The sequence below is a fragment of the Triticum urartu genome, chromosome 5A (genome assembly GCF_056163025.1).
Source record: "Triticum urartu cultivar PI428250 chromosome 5A, HENAU_Tu73, whole genome shotgun sequence".
In the NCBI taxonomy this organism is placed as follows: Eukaryota; Viridiplantae; Streptophyta; class Magnoliopsida; order Poales; family Poaceae; genus Triticum; species Triticum urartu.
Window position 1 is genome coordinate 555336010 of NC_141877.1, and position 26478 is coordinate 555362487.

The 26478-nt window shown below is 52.7% G+C and overlaps 3 protein-coding genes across 4 annotated transcripts in view; all 3 read right to left on the reverse strand.

Annotated features, from left to right (window-relative positions):
- Nucleotides 1-486: 486 nt before the first annotated feature.
- LOC147972823 (uncharacterized) lies at nt 487-3168 on the reverse strand. The gene has a single exon (XM_087524464.1). It carries the CDS (start codon nt 3166-3168, stop codon nt 487-489), a length of 2682 nt encoding a protein of 893 aa, XP_087380590.1.
- A 907-nt stretch (nt 3169-4075) lies between these two features.
- LOC147972824 (organic cation/carnitine transporter 7-like) lies at nt 4076-14294 on the reverse strand. Of its 2 annotated transcripts, XM_087521706.1 has the most exons (6): nt 14095-14294; nt 12626-12969; nt 12123-12360; nt 11511-12042; nt 11225-11427; nt 4076-4565 (listed from the first exon to the last, which is right to left on the reverse strand). In XM_087521706.1, the coding sequence occupies exons 2-6, from the start codon at nt 12880-12882 to the stop codon at nt 4356-4358; spliced, it is 1440 nt and encodes a 479-aa protein (XP_087377832.1). In that variant the 5' UTR covers nt 12883-12969; nt 14095-14294; the 3' UTR covers nt 4076-4355. The 2 variants fall into 2 exon arrangements, with proteins under 2 accessions (XP_087377832.1, XP_087377833.1); XM_087521707.1 differs by lacking the exon at nt 14095-14294 and having other exon boundaries at nt 12123-12253; nt 12626-12925.
- Nucleotides 14295-16423: 2129 nt separating this feature from the next.
- Nucleotides 16424-26478, reverse strand: part of LOC147972825 (uncharacterized) — a 36060-nt gene continuing 26005 nt past the window's right edge. The window contains exons 8-11 of the mRNA XM_087524465.1: nt 17930-18136; nt 17573-17783; nt 16530-16709; nt 16424-16446 (exon numbers count right to left, since the gene is read on the reverse strand). Of these exons, the coding sequence (XP_087380591.1) occupies nt 16424-16446; nt 16530-16709; nt 17573-17783; nt 17930-18136 (621 nt within the window). The remainder of the gene's footprint in view (nt 16447-16529; nt 16710-17572; nt 17784-17929; nt 18137-26478) is intronic.

The window sequence follows — 26478 nt, forward strand, 5'->3', positions numbered from 1 at the left end:
TCCTCCTCGTGTTCCCATGGCAGGTAGCACGGCGCAATCATCTAATCTACTCCCTCCAATTTCCTTTGCTATCGCTGGCGACCAGTTCTCGATTTTTGTCTCCTGGAGACATAGAATAGCTAGCCTATGCGTGTTCACAGCTTCGCAAACTACAGAGCGACGGGCCAGCCTGTTTAAACCTCTAACATTCCAGCTCATTATAGGGCAGGGCGTGCTATCCATTTGCAGACGGAGGGGCGCTCATGGAATGAACTACAGATGTAGTGTGCACATAAAACCATCGACGACTGGGAATCACTGAAGGGAAAGACGAGTACACCATCCAACTATCCTGGGGTTGCCGGCGGCCACCAATAGGCCCAAAACCCCGCCGGCAGACACTAAACCTCCTACTGCAGCTACTGTTACAGGGTTGCAGACACATAACTAAAGTTAACACCATCAGGCACGGGCCTGGCCGTCGTCGACGGGGGATACTAGTGGAGTCTACTGGCATGGTGCAGCGGATGGCCCTGGGGCCTCATCGTCTTGGGCCCCTGCAATGACCTTGAGAGCGCGAGCGTCGAGGCGGGTGAGCTTGGCAATGGCAGTGATGTCGGTGTCTGAGAGCGGCTCGTCAAAACGGCGGATGAGAGCTTCGGCCGCCTGGGCTGTCATCTTCTCCTTGGGGCCAAGGATCCCCAGCCCGTGCACAATGCGTAGTGTGGCCCTTTGCGAGACCGGCACCGTTGAGGGGTTGCTGGCCTGCCTAGCACTCTGCCTGGTCGGCTTCGGGGTGTTTCGAGCCCTAGCTGGCGTCTTGTTTCGGGCCGGTGGCTTGCCGATCACCGCACTGCGCAGGGGGGTGAAGAGGGGCTGTGTCTCCGGCACTTCTTCTTCACCAAGCAGCTGCAGCTCCGTGACCTTCTGGGTGACCTCACCCAGCTGCAACTCGTGCGTGCGTGCCACCTGGGGGGTGTGGCAAGCAAGGGAGAGAGCAGGCCCCAGGTCCAGGGATTCATCAGTGCCCTCGCCGTCTTCCTGGGTGAAGGTTAGCGGTCTGTCGAGCTTGGCAGCAATGATCTTGTCGATCTTTGAGGCTTGGTTGTCGGTTCGGGGCGGGGGCGTAAGGGTCTTCTTTGCGCCTTCAAAGAAATCAGCCACCGGGTCCGCTTCGGGGGCCGGCGCTGGAGGCGGGGCAAGCTTGCGCGGCGGAGCGGACAGGGAGACGCCATTTGAGGCCCCCTCCCCCGCTCTGGACGGCTTGTGCCCTACTGGCTCCTTGCTCCTGGTCTTGGATGGGCGGGCCGGCGCGCCGGGCTGCACCACTTCGCTGCGCCTAGCAGGGGCGTGTGGCATCTCTTTGTCAAGGCACAAGTGCCTGCCACGAGGCGCGCCCTGGCGGTGGCGGGAGATGGGAGTGCGGCTGCACTGGCGGTCCCTGGGCGCCGGGGCGGCCGCTAGAGCAGGATCCCTAGCGCGTCCCATGCCCAGGAGCGTGTCCTTCCATGATCGCCGCCGGTACCCAGGGTCATCTCCGTCATGATCGCGGCGGGCGCCACCCGAAGACATGTCCCGGCAGCCCCCCGTCGCCGCACGGGGCTGCGAGCGCATGGACAGCGCAGGCTCCGGGGCGCGCCGGCCGTCCTCCACCCGCGGCGTCCATACGCCAGGCTCGACACGGGGGTACGGGCGCTCGTCAGGCTCATCATCGTTGGAGGGAATGCCGCCCTGGGGGGAGTGGGACGACCGCGGCGAGAGCGGTGTCCAGTCCTCGACACGATCAAGGTGGAGCAGGAGATCGTACTGCAGCAGTTCGGGGGGTGGCGCCACCGCGCGGCTCGGGGGGGAGTAGCCCAGCATCTCGTCGACGCGGCCCGCCCCCCTGGCGTGCTTCCAGATGGTGCGCCTGGTGGGGATGTGGGGAGTGTCCCAGCACCAGACCCAGCAGGCGAAGAGCTTGGTGTCGGCGCGCTCGTGCGTGCGGCTGTCTAGGCGATCCACGATCACCTTGTCCCCGATGGCCTCCACCGCACCCTCCAGCGTCCAGAGGGTCATGGGCAGCTTCTCAATCACCACGCGCACATGCAGCATCCACTTGAGGCGAACGGCATGGGCGTCCTCCCGCCATGGCTCGAGCAGGAACGACACCCCGTCCACCGACAGTGAGCCACGCTGCACGACGAGGTCCTTGTGGGCAGGCATGGTGAGGAAGACGAAGAAGTCCTCGGGGTCATGGTTGGTGACGCGTAGCAGGTGGGGTGGGATCTTGAACTCCTTCTCGAGCGCGCGGCCAATGGAGTGGGGGCTGGCCGCGTGCGCGGTAGTGCCTACCGCCGTGACCACCACGGCGTGCTGGTGGAGGAGGAACGCCTGGTGCTCCAGCGCCGGGGAGGAGGCGATGACCTTGTGGCTGTTACGCGGCCGGCGAGAGTGGTCGATGAGGGCCGCAGGCTCCATGGGTGCGTCGCCGGCGACCGGAAGGGCCGGCCACTGGTGCGCGGGCGGGGGGAAGGTGAGGCGCTCGTGCACTGATCGATGGGAAGCAGAGCCGCCCCTACCCTTGTTTCGTGGATTTTGTGGGCATTCACGGCCGTAGTGGCCTTGCAGCTTGCAGATAATGCAGCGGAGAGGATCTCTGCAGTCTACTCTACGATGGCGGGTGCTGAGGCAACGAAGACAGAGGCCTTTGAATCTGTTTAAGAAGGCATCTCTACCCGGCGACGGGCGGTGGCCGGGGCGGGGGTGAGGCCGTTTGCCCTGCAGGCGCGCCCTAGAAGCCACCGGATCGAAGCCAGCCTTCCTATTCTTACGGGATTTGTAGATCGACCAACCCTCATCAATGGCGTCAGAGGCCGGATTTGGCAAAGGGGAGTCACATACCACAATGGATTTGAGTCGAGGCCGCTCGCAGGGAGGAGGAACGGCACAGTCCGCCGGTCCAAAGGTCTCCGCATCCAGATCCACGCCAGATCCGCGCGGGGAGCGAGGCGGGCTCCTGAGAATCCGCGGCGACGGGGTCGATGGGGTCTCCGGCACCCCCGACGGACCGCAGGGGACGACCAAGGGTGTCGCCGGCACCTCGGACGGACCGCTGGGCGAGGCCAGGATCTCCCCCCCAGCCGGAGAGCTCCATTGAAGGCTCGCAGCTGGCGAGGCCGGGGCAGGCTTAGGAGGGCAGCACGGCATGGCCTGCCGCGAGCGCCCGGAGGGGCGGTGGACGGAGTTAAAGCGGCGTTGAGGGGTGGCCGCCGCGGCCGGAGTGGCCAGCGGCGCGGGAGAGAGGGGAAAACGTGGGAGCCGATATAATGAATACTCCCTACCTGCTAAGTCATATCGGCCGTAGACAAGTTTTAGTGTATTTGTTCACGGGATTACAGGGGCTCCTGGGTGTTCCACACCCCTAAGCAAATATTAACTTTAAAAAAATACCAAAAAAATCTGGAATTTGGGGATATCTACTTCCCCGTGAAGTTTCGCGAAAAAATACCAGGAAACATATCCACGACAAAGAAAATACAGTCCAAACTAAAATCCATCCAAACAGCTTTTTTATACATATGATTTTTTGTCTTCTTTGCCACAGATACGTTTCATGGTATTTTTCGCCAAATTTCACATGAAAGTAGATCAGACCCAAGTTTGATATCTCCAAATTCCAGTTTTTCTTTTTCAAAATTCTCGGTATTTTTTTGAACTTGATGTTCATATAGGGGGGTGGATCACCTTGATGCTACAAATCCTCTTCAATTTGTTCACTCATTACAGTCCGTATGTAGTCTATATTGAAATACCCAAAACCAACTTAAAATAGTGAGCGGAGGGAGTAGTTTAAACAAAACCCCAATCGTTTCTAGGATCAGGAGCGTCGACTATAGCACTGAGATGAATAGACCGCTAGTAAGAGATTTTATTTCAATCTAGCGATTTTAGCAAAAATATGAAATTATAAGGTTCACTAAAATGCAAGTCTAGTTTAACAACCATGTATGATGCAAGCAACCTAACAATTCCATAACCACACACAAGGGGTTACAACTTGCAACTCTAACTTCGACTGGGGACCAAATCAACATGAGAATTCAGCAAAAGTTACTGGTAGAAATGCCTGTTGCAGACACTTAATCACGTTCAAAGAATTTATACATACATACATACATACCATACCATACTCCTACTTACAGTCTCAAGGAGTGAGGACTTTACAAAATGATGTCCAATAACATCCGAAACCCCGAAATGAATTTCGAGGAATCTTCATCGTCATGTCCACTAAAATACTAGACACATAACAGTTTGTATATAAACGTTCACGCATAGCAGCATGACGAATTTTATGGTCCAAGTGTTTTTGCTTGTTTACACCATGACCATCATCAGTTCATTGCGCGGCCCTTGGTCTCAAAAGGGAAGAGCATGCAGGCAATTGCAGCAAGGAATAACACCACCTCAAACACAATGATGGCTTCCATCTGATGGCAGCTTCTCAGCATCCCAACGGCTACAAGGGGGCAAATAATTCCACCAACTCTGCCCATGGCAGTCGCGATTCCAACCCCGGTCGAGCGCACCGACGTCGGGTATACCTAGAAGGACAAGAGAATAAGTTAGTTCGTAGGAAAACAAAACTCCTTCAGCGAAATATCTATTGACAACTGCTCTACAAGACTGTTTTGGGTAAAATGCTGCAATAACTATGTATCATTCTAAGTGTTCCCATGTTATGACCGGCCAGGTCTATGGCCGCCGCAGGCCCAACAGACAGGCTTAAGCCCACAAGTTATCTTAGTTTTATTCAGATTAGGCAAGTTATCTCAGGATTGATTCTTCTACAAGTTATCTAGGATATAAATATAGATTGTAAGACTCTTTTGAATGCAAGCAATAAAGACTATCATTATCTTTTGTTGCCCGGCTCCTAGAGGAGCCGGAAACCCTAGCCGCCGCAGCCTAGCCGCCGCCGCCCTCAACCCTAGCCGCGACGGCGCCCTGCCGCCGGCGCGCCCACTCCTCGCCGCGCCCACTTCCTCCTTACTCCTACAACCTACGCAGTAGAGCCGGTAGGAACCCTAGTCCTACCAATTTGGTATTCAGAGACCACGTTGCGATCATGTCGATGCCGCCATCACCGCCGCCGCCGCCCGTCGGCACCACCGCGCCCATGACGACGGCGCCAAGCATCACCGCGCCGACCGCATCCGCCGGGACCTCGCTGGCGTGTCCCGTCTCCTCCTCGGCACCACCTGCACCGGCGTCTCCGGGCACATCTCCACCATCGCCGCTGGCCGCCTTGTCTCCGGAGCAACTCGCCGCCATGCTACATCACCTCGTCACCGCCGTCCACGGGCTTCAGCTCCACCAGCAATATGGGGCCGGGGCCTATGCTCAACCGCCATCAGCCCCGATCGCCGCCCCTGGTCTTCTCCTACAGCAGCAGCCGCAGTACGGGGGCGGGGCGAGCCCCTTCGCGCCACCACCAGGACCGTACCAGGGCGCGGCTGCGTACGGCGGACCCCCGTTTGGGCCGATCCAGGCGGGATTGGCATCCGGGCCAGCGCCGGTCGCGGCACCCCTCTGGCCTTTGCCGCCGGCCACCTCGGCCGCCTCCTGGCTGCAGCAGCCGCCGCCCACCGTCTGGCCGGTTCAGCAGACGTCGTTCCCCGCATGGCCGGCCCAGCCGCCGCCGCCGACGGCGTCCCAGGGCCTGCGTCCACCGCCGTTCTCCGCGCCCTCATCAGCCGGGACCACCTCGGGCGCGGCCTCGACTACCGGGTTACCGATCCATCAGGTCCGGTTTCCCCCGTCCCCGTCCCCCCTGCCAGCATGGGCGGCGGGGTCTTCGCCTTCACCGGTCTACAACACGACCCCGGTTGAGCCGACTCCGTTTCCGCAGTCCGGCGGGCCATCCGGCCCCGCCGGCCAATACCCGGACTACTCCGATCAGGCACATCCGGCTTCACTCTTCCGAGCCCCCGCGCCTGCTCAGCACGGCGGGCCGCAGCAGACACCGCCGCGGTTCGCCAAACTCGACTTCGCCACCTACGAGGGCACGGAGGACCCCCTCAACTGGCTCAACCAGTGCGAACAGTTCTTTCGAGGGCAGCGGACGTTCGCTTCAGATCGTACCTGGCTCGCGTCCTATCATCTTCGAGGCGCAGCACAGACCTGGTACTACGCCCTCGAGCAGGACGAGGGCGGCATGCCACCGTGGGAGCGCTTCCGGGAGCTCTGTCTTCTCCGTTTTGGGCCTCCTATCCGCGGGAGCCGACTGGCGGCCCTCGGCCGTTTACCATTCACATCTACGGTGCAGGACTACGCCGATCGCTTCCAGGCCCTGGCATGCCACGCGCCGGGCGTCTCCGCGACCCAGCGCGGCGAGCTCTTTGTGGGCGGTCTGCCGGACCATATCCGCGTGGACGTCGAGCTCCGGGATCCCCCCGATCTCCAGACGGCCATGTACTACGCCCGGGCCTTCGAGCAGCGGGCCCAGGCACTGCAGCCGCCACTCGGACGGAGTGGCCGCCAGCCCAGTCGGCCAGCACCGACTTCCTCAGCCCCGGGTCGGCCTCTCCCATCCGCGACGGCCACATCCCCGGCTGCCACACGGCCCTTCCGTCGGCTGTCGCCGGCCGAGCAGCAGGAGCGTCGCCGTCAGGGTCTCTGTTTCAACTGCGATGAGCCCTATACGCCGACCCATGTCTGACCCCGCCTCTTTTATTTAGAGACGGTTGACTACACCGAGGAGAACGACTCGCCCGACCCGTTACATCCGCCTGCGGCGCCCGAGGACGCGGCCGCGGATTCCGCAGCGACGGCGTGCGTCGTCTCCCTTCACGCCCTGGCCGGCATCCGGGGCGAGCAGACCATGCTGCTGCCGGTGACGATCCATGGCGAGCGCCTGGTGGCCCTGCTAGATACGGGCTCCACACACAACTTTCTGCCAGAATCGACCATGCGTCGGCTAGCCCTCCCGACGACGGGCGGGGAGCGCCTGCGGATCACAGTGGCGAACGGTGATCGCCTCCGGTGCCATGGGCTAGCCCGCGACGTTCCCATCTCCATCGGCGGCGAACACTTTTCCATCACTTGTGCAGGGATCGATCTCGGCTGCTTCGACTTCATCCTCGGGGTGGACTTTCTCCGGACCCTCGGCCCCATCCTATGGGATTTCGACGCACTCATGATGACATTCTGGCGGCAGGGCCGCCGCATCCGGTGGGAGGGCATTGGGGGCGCCGCGGCTGCCGTGCCACATCTCCAGCTGGCTGCCGCGTCCTCGGAGGCTGAGCACCCCCTGCTGGATTCTCTTCTGGAGCAGCACAGCGACCTCTTCGACGCTCCGCGGGGTCTTCCGCCTGCCCGGGTGTACGACCATCATATTCACCTCGTACCAGGCTCCACTCCGGTGGCGGTACGGCCCTACCGCTACCCCCAGCTGCAGAAGGATGAGTTGGAGCGCCAGTGTGCCCTGATGCTCGCCGCAGGCATCATCCGGATCTCCACGTCACCCTTCACGGCGCCGGTGCTTCTCGTCCGTAAGTCCGACGGTACATGGCGCTTCTGCATCGACTACCGCGCCCTCAACGCACTCACGCTCAAGGACAAGTTCCCTATACCGGTGGTCGACGAGCTCTTGGATGAGCTCCATGGGGCACGCTTCTTCACCAAGCTCGATCTTCGGTCGGGCTATCATCAGGTGCGCATGCATCCGGACGACATCGCCAAGACGGCGTTTCGCACCCACCATGGCCACTTCGAGTTCTTGGTGATGCCTTTCGGCCTCGCCAACGCCCCGGTGACTTTCCAAGCCCTGATGAATGACGTCCTTCGACCCTACTTACGGCAGTTTGTGCTTGTTTTCTTTGATGACATTCTTATCTACAGCGCCACCTGGGCCGAACATCTCCAGCACGTCGCCATCGTCTTCAACGAGCTTCGGGCGCACCACCTCCACCTTAAGCGCTCAAAGTGCTCGTTCGGGACACCTACCGTCGCCTACCTCGGCCATGTCATCTCGGCCGACGGAGTGGCTATGGACGCCGATAAGGTGGCGGCCGTCTCCGCCTGGCCGACGCCTCACTCACCGCGGGCTCTCCGCGGGTTCCTCGGACTCGCTGGCTACTACCGGAAATTTATCCGGGAGTTCGGACTCATCGCGGCGCCCCTCACGTGGTTGCTTCACCGCGACGCCTTCGCCTGGGACGCTGAGGCGACGACGGCATTCGAGGCCCTCAAGGGGGCCCTCACGACGGGCCCCGTCCTCCAGAAGCCCGACTTTGACCGTCCGTTCGTGGTGGACTGTGACGCCTCGGGCACCGGGTTCGGCGCCGTACTTCATCAGGGCGATGGGCCCCTCGCCTTCTTCAGCCGGCCTTTCGCTCCGCGCCATCTTAAGTTGGCCGCTTACGAGCGGGAGCTCATTGGCCTCGTCCAGGCCGTGCGTCATTGGCGGCCATACTTGTGGGGGCGGACCTTCCACATTCGCACGGACCACTACAGCCTGAAGTTCTTGTTGGATCAACGGCTGTCGACCGTACCGCAGCACCAGTGGATCAGCAAGCTCTTCGGCTTCGACTTCTCCGTCGAGTATCGGCCGGGCCGTCTTAACACCGTGGCCGACGCGCTATCCCGTCGCGATTCCGACCTCGCGCCAACCGCCGACGCGTCCGCCGGGACGGCCCTGTGCATCCGCTCCGGGCCATCGTTCGGTCTCTTCACCGACATTCGACGCGCCACTGCGACGGCCGATGACGCCGCACTTCTTCAGCAGCAGCTCGCGGTCGGCGACTTGGAGGAGCCCTGGCGCTTCTCTGACGGACTGCTCCTGCATGGACGCCGGATCTTTGTTCCGGCGCATGATGATCTCCGTCACCAGGTGTTGCAGCTCGCTCACTCGGCAGGCCATGAGGGTGTGCAGAAAACCCTCCATCGTCTTCGCGCCGACTTCTACATCCCTGGCGATCGTGCCCTGGTCCGCGACTGGGTTCGGTCTTGTCAGACTTGCCAGCGCAACAAGACAGAGACCCTGAGACTGGCGGGGCTCCTTCAGCCCTTGGAGGTGCCATCTCAGGTTTGGGCAGATATCTCCTTGGACTTCATCGAGGGCCTTCCCAAGGTAGGGGGCAAGTCAGTCATCCTCACGGTGGTCGATCGCTTCTCTAAGTACGCCCACTTCATCGCGTTGGGCCATCCGTACACAGCGGCATCCGTGGCCCGGGCTTTCTTCGACGGCATAGTCCGTCTACACGGGTTCCCGACGTCGATCGTCAGTGATCGGGACCCAGTCTTCACGGGCCATGTCTGGCGCGACCTCTTCAGGATGGCGGGTGTCCAGCTCCGCCTGAGTACGGTGTTCCATCCTCAGACGGACGGTCAGTCTGAGGTGGTTAACAAGGTCATTGCCATGTATTTGCGTTGTGTGACAGGTGATCGACCTCGCGCTTGGGTGGACTGGCTATCTTGGGCGGAGTACTGCTACAACACTTCTTATCACTCCGCCCTGCGCGCGACGCCATTTGAGGTGGTCTATGGTCGACCACCCCCGCCTATACTTCCGGTCGACCCGGAGACGGCTCGGACAGCAGTAGCGGGTGACCTTATCCGCACCCGTGATGAGATGCTGGCTGAGGTCCGTCAGCGTCTCCTTCAGGCCCAGCAGACGGCCAAGCACTACTACGACGATCATCATCGCGAGGCGGAGTTTGCAGTGGGTGACTGGGTGTGGCTGCGTCTTCTCCACCGCTCTACGCAGTCACTGGACCCGCGCGCAAAGCGCAAGCTTGGCCCTCGCTACGCCGGGCCCTTCCCTGTCGTGGAGCGCATTGGGAAGGTGGCCTATCGTCTTCAGCTTCCAGCCCGCGCCCGCATCCACGACGTGTTCCATGTGGGGCTGCTCAAACCTTTCCGTGGCGAGCCACCGGCGGCTCCTCCGACGCTTCCTCCAACCACCGATGGTCGCATTCTTCCAGAGCCAGCAAAGGTGTTGCAGGCTCAGCTCCGTCGTGGTGTCTGGTTCATCCTAATTCAGTGGGCGGGCCTTCCGGAGGAGGCGACTTGGGAGCAGCGTGAGGATTTCCGTCAACACTATCCAGACTTTCAGCTCGAGGACGAGCTGTTTGCGCAGGCGGGGAGAGATGTTATGACCGGCCAGGTCTATGGCCGCCGCAGGCCCAACAGGCAGGCTTAGGCCCGCAAGTTATCTTAGTTTTATTCAGATTAGGCAAGTTATCTCAGGATTGATTCTTCTACAAGTTATCTAGGATATAAATATAGATTGTAAGACTCTTTTGGATGCAAGCAATAAAGACTATTATTATCTTTTGTTGCCCGGCTCCTAGAGGAGCCGGAAACCCTAGCCGCCGCCGCCCTCAACCCTAGCCGCGATGGCGCCCTGCCGCCGGCGCGCCCGCTCCTCGCCGCGCCCACTTCCTCCTTGCCCCTACAACCTACGCAGTAGAGCCGGTAGGAACCCTAGTCCTACCATGGGTACACTCTGACTGGACATTAGTTAACAGATTAAATTTATGATTTAAATAAGTAGGACAAGTACAACAATGATGAAAGGAGAATCCTTTATCACTGCATTGGATTACCTATAAACCAATGTAAACCTACACGATGCTAGGGTCCTCAAGAAATTTCAAAGCACAAAATTATGTGGTGAACACCTTGTAAACCCAATAACAAACACAAAATTAACAAATGCAAATCAATGACACTAATAAGTGGATGCTCTAGCAAGTAAAATATTCTTGTGACCGTGCTTATATCAGTCGGTTGCTTGCTTCTCTTCTGTCTTAGAGAAGTCCATCGCTTTGCAAGAGCTTGATGTGGAGATCATAGATACAAAAAGGCCTTGCATAGGTCCTGTCTAAAGATACCCCCTTCATGTAATTCAATTATTCAATACATAAAAAAGTCACAATGGTCATAATATGACAGTGTGACAAGAAAACATTACTGAATAAAATTAATAAGAAGGATGCAGTAGTATGTTTTATTCGTTTAGGTGATACTCGCACCAGTTTACTTACATATATCTTCATTATGAAATGTAATGCAGACATAATTTTTTTAAAATATTCAGGAAACAAAATACCATTTTAAGTACCTAGCCAAATCGATGGATATAATGTTGAAATTGCAACTTATAGGCCTACCAGGCAGTACTTTCAACACATTAAACTCACTATGCTGTGACATGAAGAAACACATTTACTGCATGCCATGAGAAAAAGATACGAACCTCTGGGGCATATAAACATACAACTGTGTAGCTACCCATGGCACAAGCACGAGCACCAAATAGAAGGCCAGTTGTCCATAGCTCACTCTGATAAAACACAAGTGGGCCAAGGAAACCACAGCATGTGAAGAGCAAGCACCACATTGTAGCTTTTCGGCCAAACCATTCAACAAGAAGAGCAGATGCAATTAGACCCGGAATCTCTGGCAGAGCAGTAGAATGATGAGTTAGTGACATATTCTACAGCCAGTCAGACTGGGTGAAGAAACGGGCTACTGAATGCTACCTGCAAGACTAGTGACAAATGTATCTTTGTAAAGGCTGGCATCTGTTTCACTCTTCACATATTTCAGCCCAGATGCGCAGCTTCTATTTGCATTGCTCAGTTGCGCGGTCAGCAAGACTAGTCCATAATAAGCAAAGGAATTTGCGTAGAAAACAAACCAAAGTAGAAGAGTTGATCTACGCAATTTCCGTGACAGTAGACTGCGCAATGCAGCAGCACTACCAGATTTGGGGCTTATGACATCATCATCTGTGCAGTCCTTCTCTCTGAGTGGAAGAAGATGATCTGCCTCAGAGGTAAGAGTACTATGATCAACTTCACCGTCTCGAGGGTATACGAGAACTCCAGGAGGAAGAGTTGCTTGGTTTGTCTCGGCGATTCTCTCCAGGACAAGTGTTGCATCAGATATTCTATTTTGCGCACACAGATAGCGTGGCGATTCAGGTGTAATTCCAAAGAAAGGGAGCAAGAGAAAGCAAGGGATGGCAGTCAATGCTAGCAACCACCTCCAAGTCAATGTTGATACGACAATCTGCAATAGGAACAAAATTTTGTAAGACTTCATTACTTGGTCAAAATATAAATATAAATCAGAAAGTATCAGTCCGATACCCATGCAAGTGAAGCTTCCAAGACTGTGCCAATAGTCCAAAAAAAGGAAAAAATAATCATCCAAAAGCCACGATTTTGCGCAGGAACAAACTCCAAAAACCAAGATGAATACACATGGCTGCCACCCAGTCCTACGCCAACGAGAAAGCGAAGAGCCATCAAACATAAATAGTTTGGAGACAAAGCACTTAGGAAACCCATTCCAGTAGTAAACAGAGTTGAAAGCAGTAAACCAGTCCTGAAACAAGAAAAATACAAGTTTTGTTCAGGGGTTATCTTTGGTACATTGTATGTTTGCAACTATAAACCTGTCCGCAGTGTATAGTATTGAAATTATGTTTACAATTCCAAAACACACCGGACGTGCCAAAGTTGCATAATCGTACATCAGGAATATGAGATTCAAATTCATAACAGAGACGGTCATAACTTTGTCAAAAATAAAAATAAAAATTCTTCTAAAAAAGCGAAACACATAAGTGCATGTACAAGTAAATCCTTACCTTCGCCCATATTTGTCAGACACATATCCCCAACCACATGCTCCAATTAACATGCCCAAAAACACTACACTTGAGAGTAAACTCTCGTCTTGGGCAGAGATTTTCCATTCCTCCCGAATTAATGGTCCAACAAAGGACAGTAGCATGACCTCCATGGCTTCTGCAACCCAACCCATGCCTGCATAAACAAGAACAAGTCCTTGCAATTTTCCAAATCCCATGGCTGTAAGCGCATCATCTGTGGTGTATGTTTCCATGTTGGTAGTGTGTGCCGATTCAGCCAAGGAAAGGCCAGTCTGTAGCAAACTTGACGTCAGGAAAATATTTGCTTATTTCACCTCCAGCTGCAAATAGTACGCACAAACAACTTAGAGATGCCAAAATCATAAGAGGTATGATTTAATGCATATATTAAGAAATTATTATAGGTAAATTTGCCCCTAGTGTTTGTTCGTTAGTGGTGGATAAACATACATCAATGAGTCTACACAATCCAATGCAACAACGCAGTTCAGTGCTATCAGGATAAGAGCAATGTCATGCTAGACCTCGTTTACTGACGCTGCTCCCACCCACATTCAGTTTGGCGAGCAATGACATGTCGGACTAGCCTAAACACAACACACCGGATGCTATATCCACGACAAAGGGCAACGGACAGACAGTCAACCAGGTCAAGAAGGCGCTGAGTAGTTCCATTAAGATGATACTATGTGCATTTTGAATCGGCAAATAAAAAACAGAGCAATTATAGTTTCTGAGTTCTGAATTGAAGGAGGAGGTGAGAATCTGAAGTGGCCTAGAAAGATTCTGAGATTGACTGGTGTCTAAGTCTGCATAGGGACTGTCTAGTTCCCTGATTTGATTTGTTCTCCCTTTTATTTTTCTTGATTTTTCTCCTAGCCTCTTTTGTACTAGATCTGAACAGTTTCCTGCTTAATACTCCACACCAGCAACTCTTCTGCTGCGCTATTATGTAAAAAAAAACATTTTTTCCTTAATGGTAGACAAGAAGAAGATAAAAACTGAAGAACGTGGTACGTTAGACATTCCTCTAGGGTTAAAGCTTTACAAAATTCTCTATCTTAAACTCAGTCATCTGAAAATTCACTGTAAAACTAATCCGACAGAAAACTTCTCCTGGATCTGCTGCTAGATACAGACACAGATCAATACCCAACCCAGCCACCATCCAGGACCCCTAATCAACGCAGCACCTGAAACGAATCCAACTAAGCTCAGGGGGAATGCTATGAAGGCACAAGACCTGAACACCAAGAACTCGATACGTACTAGGCCATGCCAAGAACAGGGGGCGTGGCCATGTCCGAGCACGAATCCTGCATCCCAACTACCACCAGAAACCAATAAAAGGAAGGCGCAAACAGCACGCAAAGCGGCCCAAGCGCCCAACGGAACGCGGGAGCAGCAAGCAATCGGCGATTGAGGCGAGGGGGGCGGGCACGTACGCAGGGAGGAGGCGGGGAGCGAGCCCCGTTGGGATCAGGGATGATCCTCGCTCGCAGGAAGGAAAGCCAGCAGCGGCGGCAGAGGGCGGGGGAAGAAGATGCGTGCCTGCCTGCGCTCTGCGGGTTGTTGGGAGGGGAACGAGTTTAATAGCGGGATTGGAAAATGGCGACGACCAATGGCGGACGGGGGAGGGAGGGGGGAGGGGCGGGCAAGCAACTGGTCCAGGGGCGACGATGGCGACCCGTCTGCGCGGGCCGGGCTGTTGCGGGACGCGTGGCGATCCTGATTGATTTTCATGTGGTCGCCAGGGATTCGGGATCGTTTTCGGTCCGTGAATGAATGGGATCAATCATGTGGTTTGCGGGGAACCGCGGGCGACCTGCCGCCGCGACGCTTGGCCGCCACCTGGACGTGCGACGCCCCACCAAGAGGCCCCCAGGAGACGTGTTATTGGCCGACAAAGATAAATAGGAGTGCCCTCGTGACAGTTTTCTCTTTTCTTTTTCTTTTTTGATTGATGAAAAATAAAGTTTCTCTTTTCTTTTGTCGCGCGTGACGGGTGGCGACTGGTGAAGGAGACCGTTCTGGCCTATTATCCGTGGAGACAATATCAGGTGAAAACCCAACCTTCAGTGGAAGCGTGGAAACCTTATCACAGGCTGTTGGATCTTATATGTATGGACTAGATTCATTCATAACTGCTACATGCAGTTTTGCAGAAAAACACCCGCTCACAGTGAAGCCATTTCGCACATAACCCCCTGATGCATACAAGTATCACAGCTAGCTCCTCATCACATGTGACGCTTAGTCACATGCCCTTCATTGCGTCTGTACTTCTCCAAGTATATGAGCCTCATATCACAGCTAGCTTAATTAGAACCATGTCCAAGGAAGATCTGCCCAAAAATATTGAAGTCTGCCCAGTTCCTTGTAAATTTAAATAGAACAAATAATACAATAGAACAACTTAAACCATTGCCCAGATCAATGCCGAAACCACAACCAAACCATTGCCCGGTTCAAGAACTCCTGACATAGCACATTCCAGCAATTGAGACCATTGCCTAGAATAGATTTAAGTAAGGCAAACAGTATAGCTGCACATAGTGTGATTATGCAACATCAATCTGATTCAGTCACTCAAGATAATGCCTCACTCCAGTACACACTTACAAAATAGACGCGTCATTAAAATCTACACCTTTATATACATCAGCCATTGAGCACATAGCTCCAGTAAGCTTATAACTTCAGAAGTCTGGCACCAAGAACTAATAGCTCCATTACTCTAGCCAAGAACACACCAATGGAATAATTTTAGTCCTAATAACTTGTAGAAGTCAGTAGGGCCACCAAGCAACCTGAAACAAAAAAGTTTAATTGGTCAAGCCGTAGGAAACATCGATGGAAATATACAAAAAAAATTATAAACAAATTTTTAATACTAATCTATGAATATAGTTACACCAGTGTGTGTTGTATTCATTAGCAAGCAAAATTTTAGAACTATTCTCTAAACTAAGTCCATAGGAATGTACCATAATCATGTCTGTTGCATTTCCTTGTCCTTGTTCTTGTTCTTCTCTTTCTGTCTTTGCTTTCCACCCTTATCCCTGTACCCCTTTAGTCTTTTGATTCTACCCCTTGATCGAATATCATTTGGAGGATGGATATGAACCTCACTTGGAATGGAGCAACCTAAAAATTCCTCAAATTCTTCTGTTTGAGTTTGTTTTTTTTGCTGGAACTTGGGTAGACAATTGCTCTCCAAGTGCAAAAATGTGATCTCTCAAGAATTGCATGCCGACCTGAGATTGCTTCGCTTGTACTAAAAGGTCTTCCATGTTCTTACATGTTTCTGAAGCTAATTTTTGTATCTCCGGATCAATTGAACTGCTCTCATTGCCTTCCAATAGAATGCCGTCCTCGTCAAAGACTGGCTCGGTTTTGCAGTCCTTTCTAAACCTTTTGAGTACATAATGCTTTGGCAATTCATTTAGCTAGGCAGTTCTTAGGACATGGATCAGATGACGACATGGGATACCATGTGTCTCAAACAACTTACATGTGCAAGAACCTACCATGGTTGTTGTGTTGTAAGTTACCACCCTTAGTTTCTTATAGCCATCATGTATAGTTACTGTTTTAACCTCACCATCATGTGCCATCATCTCAACAAGGCAACGATCCCTATCAGCAAGCAACTCATGTTGAAAATCCTGAAATATCTCATGCGTGAACACCTCGCTGCCATGCTTTTCAATCGCCCACGATGTCTTCAACATAGGCATCGTATGTAGGCTCACATGGTCCTCTTGCAACTCCTTATGACGTTGTTCTTCCAAAGCCGTGTCAAATCTAAGCCAAAACTCAACCAAAGCATGTTTGTAACCAATAATACATGAGAAAAAAGAATTGGCACTCTCTGACCTTGAAGTGGTCCGCATAAGCCCTGACAAAGCTATTTCTTTGAAATAAGCTGGTATCCATGATTCTCGAAGGCTGAACCTTTTACTGAACCATTCATCATCTTCCAACCCATACTCTGACATAATTTCTTTCCATCGTTCCTCAAATTCAGTAGGAGTTTCAGAAGACCACACGCACCGACCTAATCGTTCATGGAAATCCTCATCGGTCTTCAAATCAGGGCCAACCTTTTGCGGGATCTTATTCATAATATGCCACATGCATAGCCTATGTGTGGCTGCCGGGAAAACTTCCCTTATTGCATTGTCCATGCTACTACATTCGTCAGTTATTATAAACCTAGGTGCAACCCCTCCCATAGTTTTCAAGAATGTGCGAAACAACCACTTGTAAGAATCTGCCTTCTCATCGTGTAACATTGCAGCACCAAAACAAACACTTGCCTTATGGTGATTGATTCCAGTAAAGGGGGTGAATATCATGTTATATTGATTGGTGCTATACGTGGAGTCAAAGGACACAAGCTCTCCAAATAGAGCATAATTTTTCCTACATGTGGCATCCGCCTAGAACACATGTACCAGTCTGCCCTTATCATCAAGAACATAGTCAAAATAAAATCCTGAATTTGCAAGATGTTTTCTAGCAAGCTGGTCAACAAACATTTGAGCATCGGATGACTTGATGAGGCACCTAAGGTTTCGGTGGTGATTTTGCAAGTCTCTCTTTGTACAGCCAACATTCTCAACCCCCCCCCCCAAGTCTACACGAAGGAACCTGTATGCTAGGGATGTGCCAATGCTAGCTTTATGACAGTTCCATAATGTAGTCTTTGCTTGTTGGCTAACTTTCCTGTTTGATCTGATGAATTATTTTTTACTGGGCGATACAAGTGTGTGTGTGTGTGCTCCTGTTCGAAAAGTGTCACAATGTACTTATTCTCGACCGTGCGTTTGACCACAAGTTTAGCTTCGCACCCACATCTAGTGATTTTCCTCTCATATCTCCTCTTACTACCAGTGCTAGCTACCAAAGTTTCCTTACCTTTCCGCTCTTCACGGAAACCTTCACGGTCAAAGTAGAAACACTTATGAGTAATGACACCATTGCCAATCTTTTGCTGCCCCACACGTACTGAAAAACCAACATGATGTGCATAAGCTTCATAGAACTCCTTGGCTGCGTTCAAATCAGCAAAAGTCATCCCAATGGCTGGTCTGATGGCATCATCACACTCTGGAGTACAAGACGAGCCCTACAATTTGAACGAAAAGCACAACGGATTTACTATGTTGGAACACAGGAAATTATAAAGATGTACTCTCTCTGTAAAGAGATATAAGATCGTTTATAGATAACTAAAGTAGTGAGGGGGTACATATTAGTTACGCAAGTACTTACACAGAAAGGTGCACTATAGGATTTCTGTGGTGTAGTAAACCCAATGTCCAGACTTGGCCTAGTGTGGACGGCTGATTCTGCATCAGACTGGACATCACAAATAGCAAAAGAAGGAGCCTTGCTCACTTCACTTTGGCTCCTTCTTTTGCTATTCTGGAAGACACATATTGGGTGGCTCCTTTGTTTGCTTTGCAAATCTAGCCCAATCTAGAGAAAAGGAGACCACTAGATGAGCCATTGGGACAAAGGAGAATGGGGCAAAGCAGAAAATATGAAGGGTACAAATCCTCATACCTAGGGACCCAAATCCAGTTGGGGATTGAACACGGCTGGCCGGACAATCGCCGGAGAGGTATCAGCCGCGCCGCTCGCTGGCCGCCGGCCCAGCACGGAACGCTCGGAATAGGGCTGCCACTTAGCGGAACAATCACCAGAGAGGAATCACCGGCGCCGCCCGCCGCTCGCCGTCCAGCGCCGAACGAGAGGGTCTGGCCGGCTCGTCTCCTAACCCTAGCTTCTCACGGTAGGAAATAGAATAGGGATTGGCATACTGCTACGGGGAAAGGTACAGAAGGGCTCAGGTTCTGTACGTAGGAGCAGAATTCTACGGGGTTTAATTTGCAATTTGTACATCCTTCCATCTTGCAGCACACGTTTTCTATCCAACAGCACAAGGCCAAGTTTCCATGTTTTTGCTGAATGTACGGTTTCCACCAGATGTGTACTCTTATCCGTGATGAGCTGCAGTTGTCAATTTCGGTTTTCTTTTTTGAGAGAGAGTTGTCAATTTCGTTTTGAAGACCGTGTTGCGTTTTTTCTTTAATTATTATTATCGGTGCTCAGCTACGCTATCCTGTTTTGTGGCGTGATAAGAGAAAACTTGATGTGCTGTGTCAACCTCATACGGTCGTTCAAAGCACTTGCGTCTCCTCTGCCTTCTGCTGACGGTTTCTGGCGCCTGACTCACTGGCCATCCAAGAGAGTGACGAAGAGGTTGTCACGGGATATGTACAAACAATATTTTAGTATGTTATACTCATGATTTATCTGTCCACATAAATGTGATTGTGTCTATAAAAATTCCTGAAATTTTAAAAGTGCATGCGCGCTCATTGAAGAGAACGAGCGGCCGCTCTGTCACTCGCATGCATACATGCATATATTGTCTGCTAGTGCAGGTAACTACTAGCATTAAATGCGGTCAGACTTATCACATGTGACGAAAAACAGATCCACGTCTATTTATTTCAGGTTTTTCAAATTTTTAAATAGTCATATCTTTCAAACCATGCGTCGGAATTTAGATTCGTCTTCACTGTTAGATTTCTCATGATGAGATCTTTGAAACTAGATCTCATATGGGTATGTTTCGACGAAATTTTTTCGATGCCAACTTTCGTGCTATATGGTGCAACTAGTCTACTGTCCCGACCAACTACCTAGTAGTCGTTGTGCAACCCTCCTCCCTACTCATGGATGCGTAGTTTTTCACTGTTGGCACACCCTACCCCCACCTCCCCTGCAAGGGATATGTGCAACTTAGTCTATTGTTCAAGCCAACTGTCTATTAGTCAATGTGCAACTCCCTACGCTCTCTATTTGTGGACCTGTATTTTTAGTTAGCGGGCCAACAAACAGAGTTGTACATAGTCTACTAGGTAGTTGGCCAGGGGCAATATACGAAGTTGCACATCTCACAGGCAGGGACAGCTGAATGGTAAAAAGTTGCATATAAACAGAGTGCTAAAGTTGCAAAACTCACTAGGGGGTGGTTTGGGCTGTGTGCTAGCAGGAAAACTACACATCCATGGGGTACGAGAGAAAGTTGCAAATCACAGTTAGACAGTTGGTCGTGGCAGTATACGAAGTTGCACATCCACTGTTAGGTTGTTGGCCGATGCAGCAAATAGTGAAGCACATCCACGGACAGGGAAAAGTTGCAGATCAACTACTATGCAGTTGGCCTGGGTAACAGACGAAGTTGCACATCTCATTGGAAGGAGATAGTTTTGCACCATCATTGAAATCTGCATGTTTACGGTATAGGAGAAAAGTTGCACATCCCTGTCAGATAGTTGCACACCGACGGCTAGGCAGTTGCACAAAACAGGGAGAAAATTGCACAAAAAAATTTTCGTCAAAACATAGGCATGCGGGATCTAGTTTCGAAGAGCACGCCACGAGGGTTCTAAAAGTGAAAACGGATCTTAATTTTGACGCGCGATTTGAAAGTTATGATTTTTTAAAAAACTAAAAACACAAATTAAATACGTTCACATCTGTTCACATAGATGCTTTACAATTACTTATCCTCTTCACATATGTCCACACCTGTTTACTTTTTCTAATATGAATCAGGGAGACAAAAACTTACCTTTTTTGGCCGGCCACCACATAGTGCTAGTGGGCAGCCGACCGCCGGCTAGACGCGTCCATAGAAATTTACTAAATATTGTCCGTGATTTATCTGCTCATATTAATGCGATTGTATAAATAGATGTTTACCAAATCCTGCGTATCCTTTTAAGAAAAAAAAGAGTTGGCAGATCCAATTAATCTCGGCCATCAAATCATGTCAATCCAATGACTTAGACTGCTTCAATGTCGAGTGCTCAACACGTTTAGCGTGCAGTTACTTTCATGCCAAAAATAGTGCTAATAACATAATAACACACAAATAACATCTTATTTAATATCCGCATGCACTTAATATACTTTCAAATTAACGTGTATTGCACATACACATTGACTCGTTAAAAGAGGAAACAAAATTCTTACAATCTTGCAAGGCGACACTCAACACACAGGTTGGCATTGTCCCTTGCATAACACCACCACACAACTTGTCAACTCTCTACGCTCAAACTGGGCGGGAATATGAGCTAAACTATTGACCCTTCTATTGTTGGGGAACGTAGTAATTTTAAAAAAAATTCTACGCACACGCAAGATCATGGTGATGCATAGCAACGAGAGGGGAAGAGTGTTGTTCACGTACCCTCATAGACCGTAAGCGGAAGCGTTATGACAACGCAGTTGATGTAGTCGTACATCTTCACGATCGACCGATCCTAGTACCGAAAGTAGAACACCTCCGCAATCCGCACACATTCGGCTCGGTGACGACCCGCGAACTCACGATCCAGTAGAGTGTCGAGGGAGAGCTTCATCAGCACGACGGCGTGATGACGGTGATGATGATGCTACCGGAACAGGGCTTCGCCTAAGCACCGCTACGATATGACCGAGGTGGATTATGGTGGAGGGGGGCTCCGCACACGGCTAAGAGATCAATGATCAACTTGTGTGTTTATGGGGTGCCCCCCTCCCCGCATATAAAGGAGTGGAGGAGGGGGAGGGGGGCGGCCTCCTAGGCGCGCCCCAAGGGGAGTCCTACTTCCACCGAGAGTAGGATTCCCCCCTTTCCTAGTTGGATTAGGAGAGAAGGAAGGGGGAGGAAGGAGGAAGGAAAGGGGGGGTTGACCCCCCTCCCAATTCAGATTGGGCTTCGGGGGGGGGGGGGCCTCCTTTGCTCCCTTCTCCTCTCTCCCACTATGCCCAATAAGGCCCGTGTACCTCCCGAGGGTTCTGGTAACCTCTCGGTACATCGGTAAATGCCCGATCTCACCCAGAACCATTCTGATGTTCAAATATAGTCTTCCAATATATCGATATTTATGTCTCAACCATTTCGAGACTCCTCGTCATGTCCGTGATCATATCCGGGACTCCAAACTACCTTCAGTACATCAAAACACATAAACTCATAATATGATCGTCACCGAACGTTAAGCGCGCGGACCCTACGGGTTCTAGGACTATGTAGACATGACCGAGACACGTCTCCGTTCAATAACCAATAGTGGAACCTGGATGCTCATATTGGTTCCTACATATTCTACGAAGATCTTTATCGGTCAAACCGCATAACGATATACGTTGTTCCCTTTGTCATCGGTATGTTACTTGCCCGAGATTTGATCGTCGGTATCTCAATACCTAGTTCAATCTCGTTACCGGCAAGTCTCTTTACTCGTTCCGTAATACTACATCCCGTAACTAACTCATTAGCTACATTGCTTGCAAGGCTTATAGTGATGTACATTACCGAGAGGGCCCAGAGATACCTCTCCGACAATCAGAGTGACAAATCCTAATCTCGATCTATGCCAACTCAACAAACACCATCGGAGACACCTGTAGAGCACCTTTATAATCACCCAGTTACGTTGTGATTTTTGGTAGCACACAAAGTGTTCCTCTGGTATTCGGGAGTTGCATGATCTCATAGTCATAGGAACATGTATAAGTTATGGAGAAAGCAATAGCAACAAACTAAACGATCATCATGCTAAGCTAACGGATGGGTCAAGTCAATCACATCATTCTGTAATGATGTGATCCCGTTAATCAAATGACAACTCATGTCTATGGTTAGGAAACATAACCATCATTGATTCAACGAGCTAGTCAAGTAGAGGAAAACTAGTGACACTTTGTTTGTCTATGTATTCACACATGTACTAAGTTTCCGGTTAATACAATTCTAGCATGAATAATAAACATTTATCATGATATAAGGAAATATAAATAAAAACTTTATTATTGCCTCTAGGGAATATTTCCTTCAGTCTCCCACTTGCACTAGAGTCAATAATCTAGATTACATTGTAATGATTCTAACAACCATGGAGTCTTGGTGCTGATCATGTTTTGCTCGTGAGAGAGGCTTAGTCAACGGGTCTACAACATTCAGACCCATATGTATCTTGCAAATCTCTATGTCTTCCTCCTTGACTTGATCGCGGATGGAATTGAAGCGTCTCTTGATGTGCTTGGTTCTCTTGTGAAATCTGGATTCCTTTGCCAAGGCAATTGCACCAGTATTGTCACAAAAGATTTTCATTGGACCCGATGCACTAGGTATGACACCTAGATTGGATATGAACTCCTTCATCCAGACTCCTTCATTTGCTGCTTCCGAAATAGCTATGTATTCCGCTTCACACGTAGATCCCGCCACAACGCTCTGCTTGGAACTGCACCAACTGACAGCTCCACCATTTAATAAAAACACGTACCGGTTTGTGACTTAGAGTCATCCGGATCAGTGTCAAAGTTTGCATCGACGTAACCGTTTAAGACGAGCTCTTTGTCACCTCCATATATGAGAAACATATCCTTAGTCCTTTTCAGGTATTTCAAGATATTCTTGATCGTTGTCCAGTGATCCACTCCTGAATTACTTTGGTACCTCCCTGCTAAACTGATAGCAAGGCACACATCACGGTCTGGTACACAGCACTGCATACATGATAGAGCATATGGCTGAAGCATAGGGAACACCTTTCATTTTCTCTCTATCTTCTGCAGTGATCGGGTATTGAGTCTGACTCAACTTCACACCTTGTAATACAGGAAAGAACCCTTTCTTTGCCTGATCCATTCTGAACTTGTCGGGTGGTAGGTGCGACATATGCCAACGGGTGGCTTATCATTGTGGGAGCCAGTAAGACATCGCCGGTGCCTGGAAACGGGATGAGGCGAAGACATGCACGCCGGCGGATCTTACCCAGCTTCGGGGCTCTCCGTGGAGATAACACCCCTACTGCTGCTCTGCAGGGTCTCCGCATGATCACTAGATGGACAAGTAACTACACAATGCTCCTTGAGCTGTTCGGTGGGAGGAGAAAGAAGGGTCGGCTGGCCTGCTTCTTCTCCTTGTGAGGTGTCTAAAACTAGCTGGGGGTCGAACCCTTTGCATGGGCGCCCCGGGGGGTTTATATAGGCCTACCCCCCGGGGGTACAATGGTAATCCGACTGGGCGCGGGGCCCAGCCGTCTGTGACTGCGCTCGCCGGCTGCTGGGGCCCGCCGACTGGTGGGTCCCGCCGGCTGCCGGCCCCTTGGTCGACAGGCAGGCCCCACTGTCCAGGACCTGGTCGGCGGCTGGTTACTGTTGCTCTATCTTGGTGACGTGGGCTTCGTCGAGGTAGGCGTGGCTACAGTGCCGCCGCCCGGCGGGCGATTGCTGTAGCCTCACCGCATCTTGTCTCCTTAATGGGGCGTCTCCTTCGAGGGAGGCGGCAAGCCGGCTGCGGGGAGCCGGCTCTGTCTTGGGCCGACTGGGGGAGGCGTGGCCGCCTTTGGGTGTCTCTCTGCCCGAAGGGGCCCACCGCCCATGGGCCGTACTGGCAGCCCATCGTGGATGGCATCAGGGTCAACATGGCAACAACGTTGCGCCGGACGGGTCATGGTCACCCGTACGGCGCACTGTGCCGGTCGTGCTCCGGGATTTGGGGGTGGCAGGCTTTACTGTAGCCGCGCCCTGTCACATCGCCGTTAGGTGGATGCAAACTTTGAGGGTACGGTCTTGACCGCTTTGTGGGAGCCGGCTTCTTGGAGTCGGCCTTCTCGCGGCCGGCTTCTCGAAGCCGGCCCTCCCGTGGCTTCCTTTGCGAGGGCTAAAGTCGGGCCGCCTTCCGGCAGCCGGCCTGGGTGACGGCCAGCAAGGGGAAGGCGGCCCCACGTCTTGGGTTCTTGAGAGCCGGACGGGCTCATAATTTTTTCAGAAGGGCCAGGGGAAGCCGGCCTGGCTACCCGTGGCTATTTACTCCGATAGTAGTCCCCGAAGCTGATCGAGCTTCGAGGCGGACAGAGGGACGAGAAGCTTGGTCAGCTTCCTACCCTGAGGAGCCGTCTTTGCTGGTGTATGCCGATTTTGGAGAGCTCTGTGTCTTGCAGGTGGGAATGTGGTTGACCCGCGTGCTGACCGCGGGCCCTCCTTGGGCCACGTGGCAGCGAAACCCTGCTAGTGCACGCGCGCGATGGGACGCCGCCGCAGGCCTGGGCCCGCCACTCCTAGGCCTCGGCCCGAGCGCTGATCTTCTGCGGCCCAGGTGGACCGCTCGCCTCCCCGTGGCGATTTTATTTCGCCGTTAGGGCGCAATAAACGCGGGACGTGGGGGAGTGGGCACAGTCGATCCCCACGTTTCCCCACGCCACGCCTCCTCGGCTCCGCCACGCGAGCCTATAAGTAGGGGGAGGAGGGGGAGAGACAGAGGTTCGCACGCTCTCTCTCACTCCGCCCCCCTCGTCTTCCTTCTTCCTCTCGTTGCCGCCGCAGCTTCCCGTCTCAGCGCCGCCGCGCTGCCACTTCGTCTCGCTCCCATGGCGCTGTCGAGCTCGTGGGACGGCTCCAACGTCCATGAGGACCAAATTGAGTTCCTTCGTCGGACTCGGCGCCTTCCCGACACCAACCTCGTGCGGGTCCGCCTGGCGCCGGAGAGGGAGATTTCGCCGGCACTGGAGGAGGGCGAGCGGGTCGTCTTCCGCTCGCACTTCCTGCGCGGCTTCGGCCTTCCGGCGAGCGGGTTCCTGCACTCCTTCCTCGAATTCTACAATCTTCAGCCGCATCACCTCACGCCCAACGCGGTGATGCTGCTGTCGGCCTTCGTCTCTCTCTGCGAAGGTTTCTTGGGGGTGCTCCCCACGCTGGAGCTCTGGGGGGAATTCTTCCAGAGCAAACTCGGCACCGTCGTCGCAGGCGTGCCCGCCCCCTGCGGGGCCTACATCGCCATGAGGAGGTCGGGCGAGAACAACCCATTCCCGTCCATCCCCCTGATCCAGTCGGTGAAGATCTGGCAGAAGTCATACTTCTATGTGAAGAACGTCGCCCAGCAAGGAGACCATGTCAACCTGCCGGCTTACGTAGCCGGCCCGCCGGCTGGGAGGCAACTCTCATGGAGTTTCCGGTCCAGGTCACTGTCTCAGGCCGGGAACGCAGCCGTCTCCCGGCTTCGGGTGATGATCCAGTCGGAAGGCCTGACTGGGGCCGACTTGGTGGCCGCCTTCGTGGAGCGCCGGCTACTTCCTCTCCAAAGCCGGCCCCACATGATGTGTCAGATGAGCGGCCGCTTCGACCCAAGCCGGCTAAGCACCAGGGAGATGCCTCATTCGGAGGTGTCGTACATGGTGAATTATATCTCCAATTGCAAGCTCGCCGAGGACTGGCGATACGGCAAGGCGCCGTATTCTCGCGCCAACCCTCCGCCCGTGGTGAGTTTTCCTCTCTTTTTTCTTTTTGTTGGTAGCCGGCCTCATGATGGCCGGCTTCTGATCAGTCGGTTCTCCTTAGCAGAACCCCCTCCTTCCGCCGATGACCGGGGCGGCAGGGATAGAGTGCCAGTACGTCCCCGACCGCACGGTGGACGACGTCGACGACCCGGATTTGGGAGCGGCCGCCATGGAAGACGCTGTTGTGGGGGACAACGACGAGCCCGGAGGCACGGGGCTTACTGCCGGCTTCGAGGACTGGCCGGATGATGCCGAAGTCGAAGTCGCCCCGCGCCGCCAGCCGGCGCCTGACCATCAAGGCGCGGGCTCGTCCACCGCGCCGGCTGTCAGCGGCGGTGCACAGAAGCGCCGGGCCGCGTCAATCCTCTTTGGTAGCCGGCCGAAGAAGTCCAAGGCCTCCACCGCGGCGACCAAACGAGATGAGGCGGCCGCGAAGGCGACCCGCTTCCGCAAGGCGGTGAAGCAGCCTCAGGC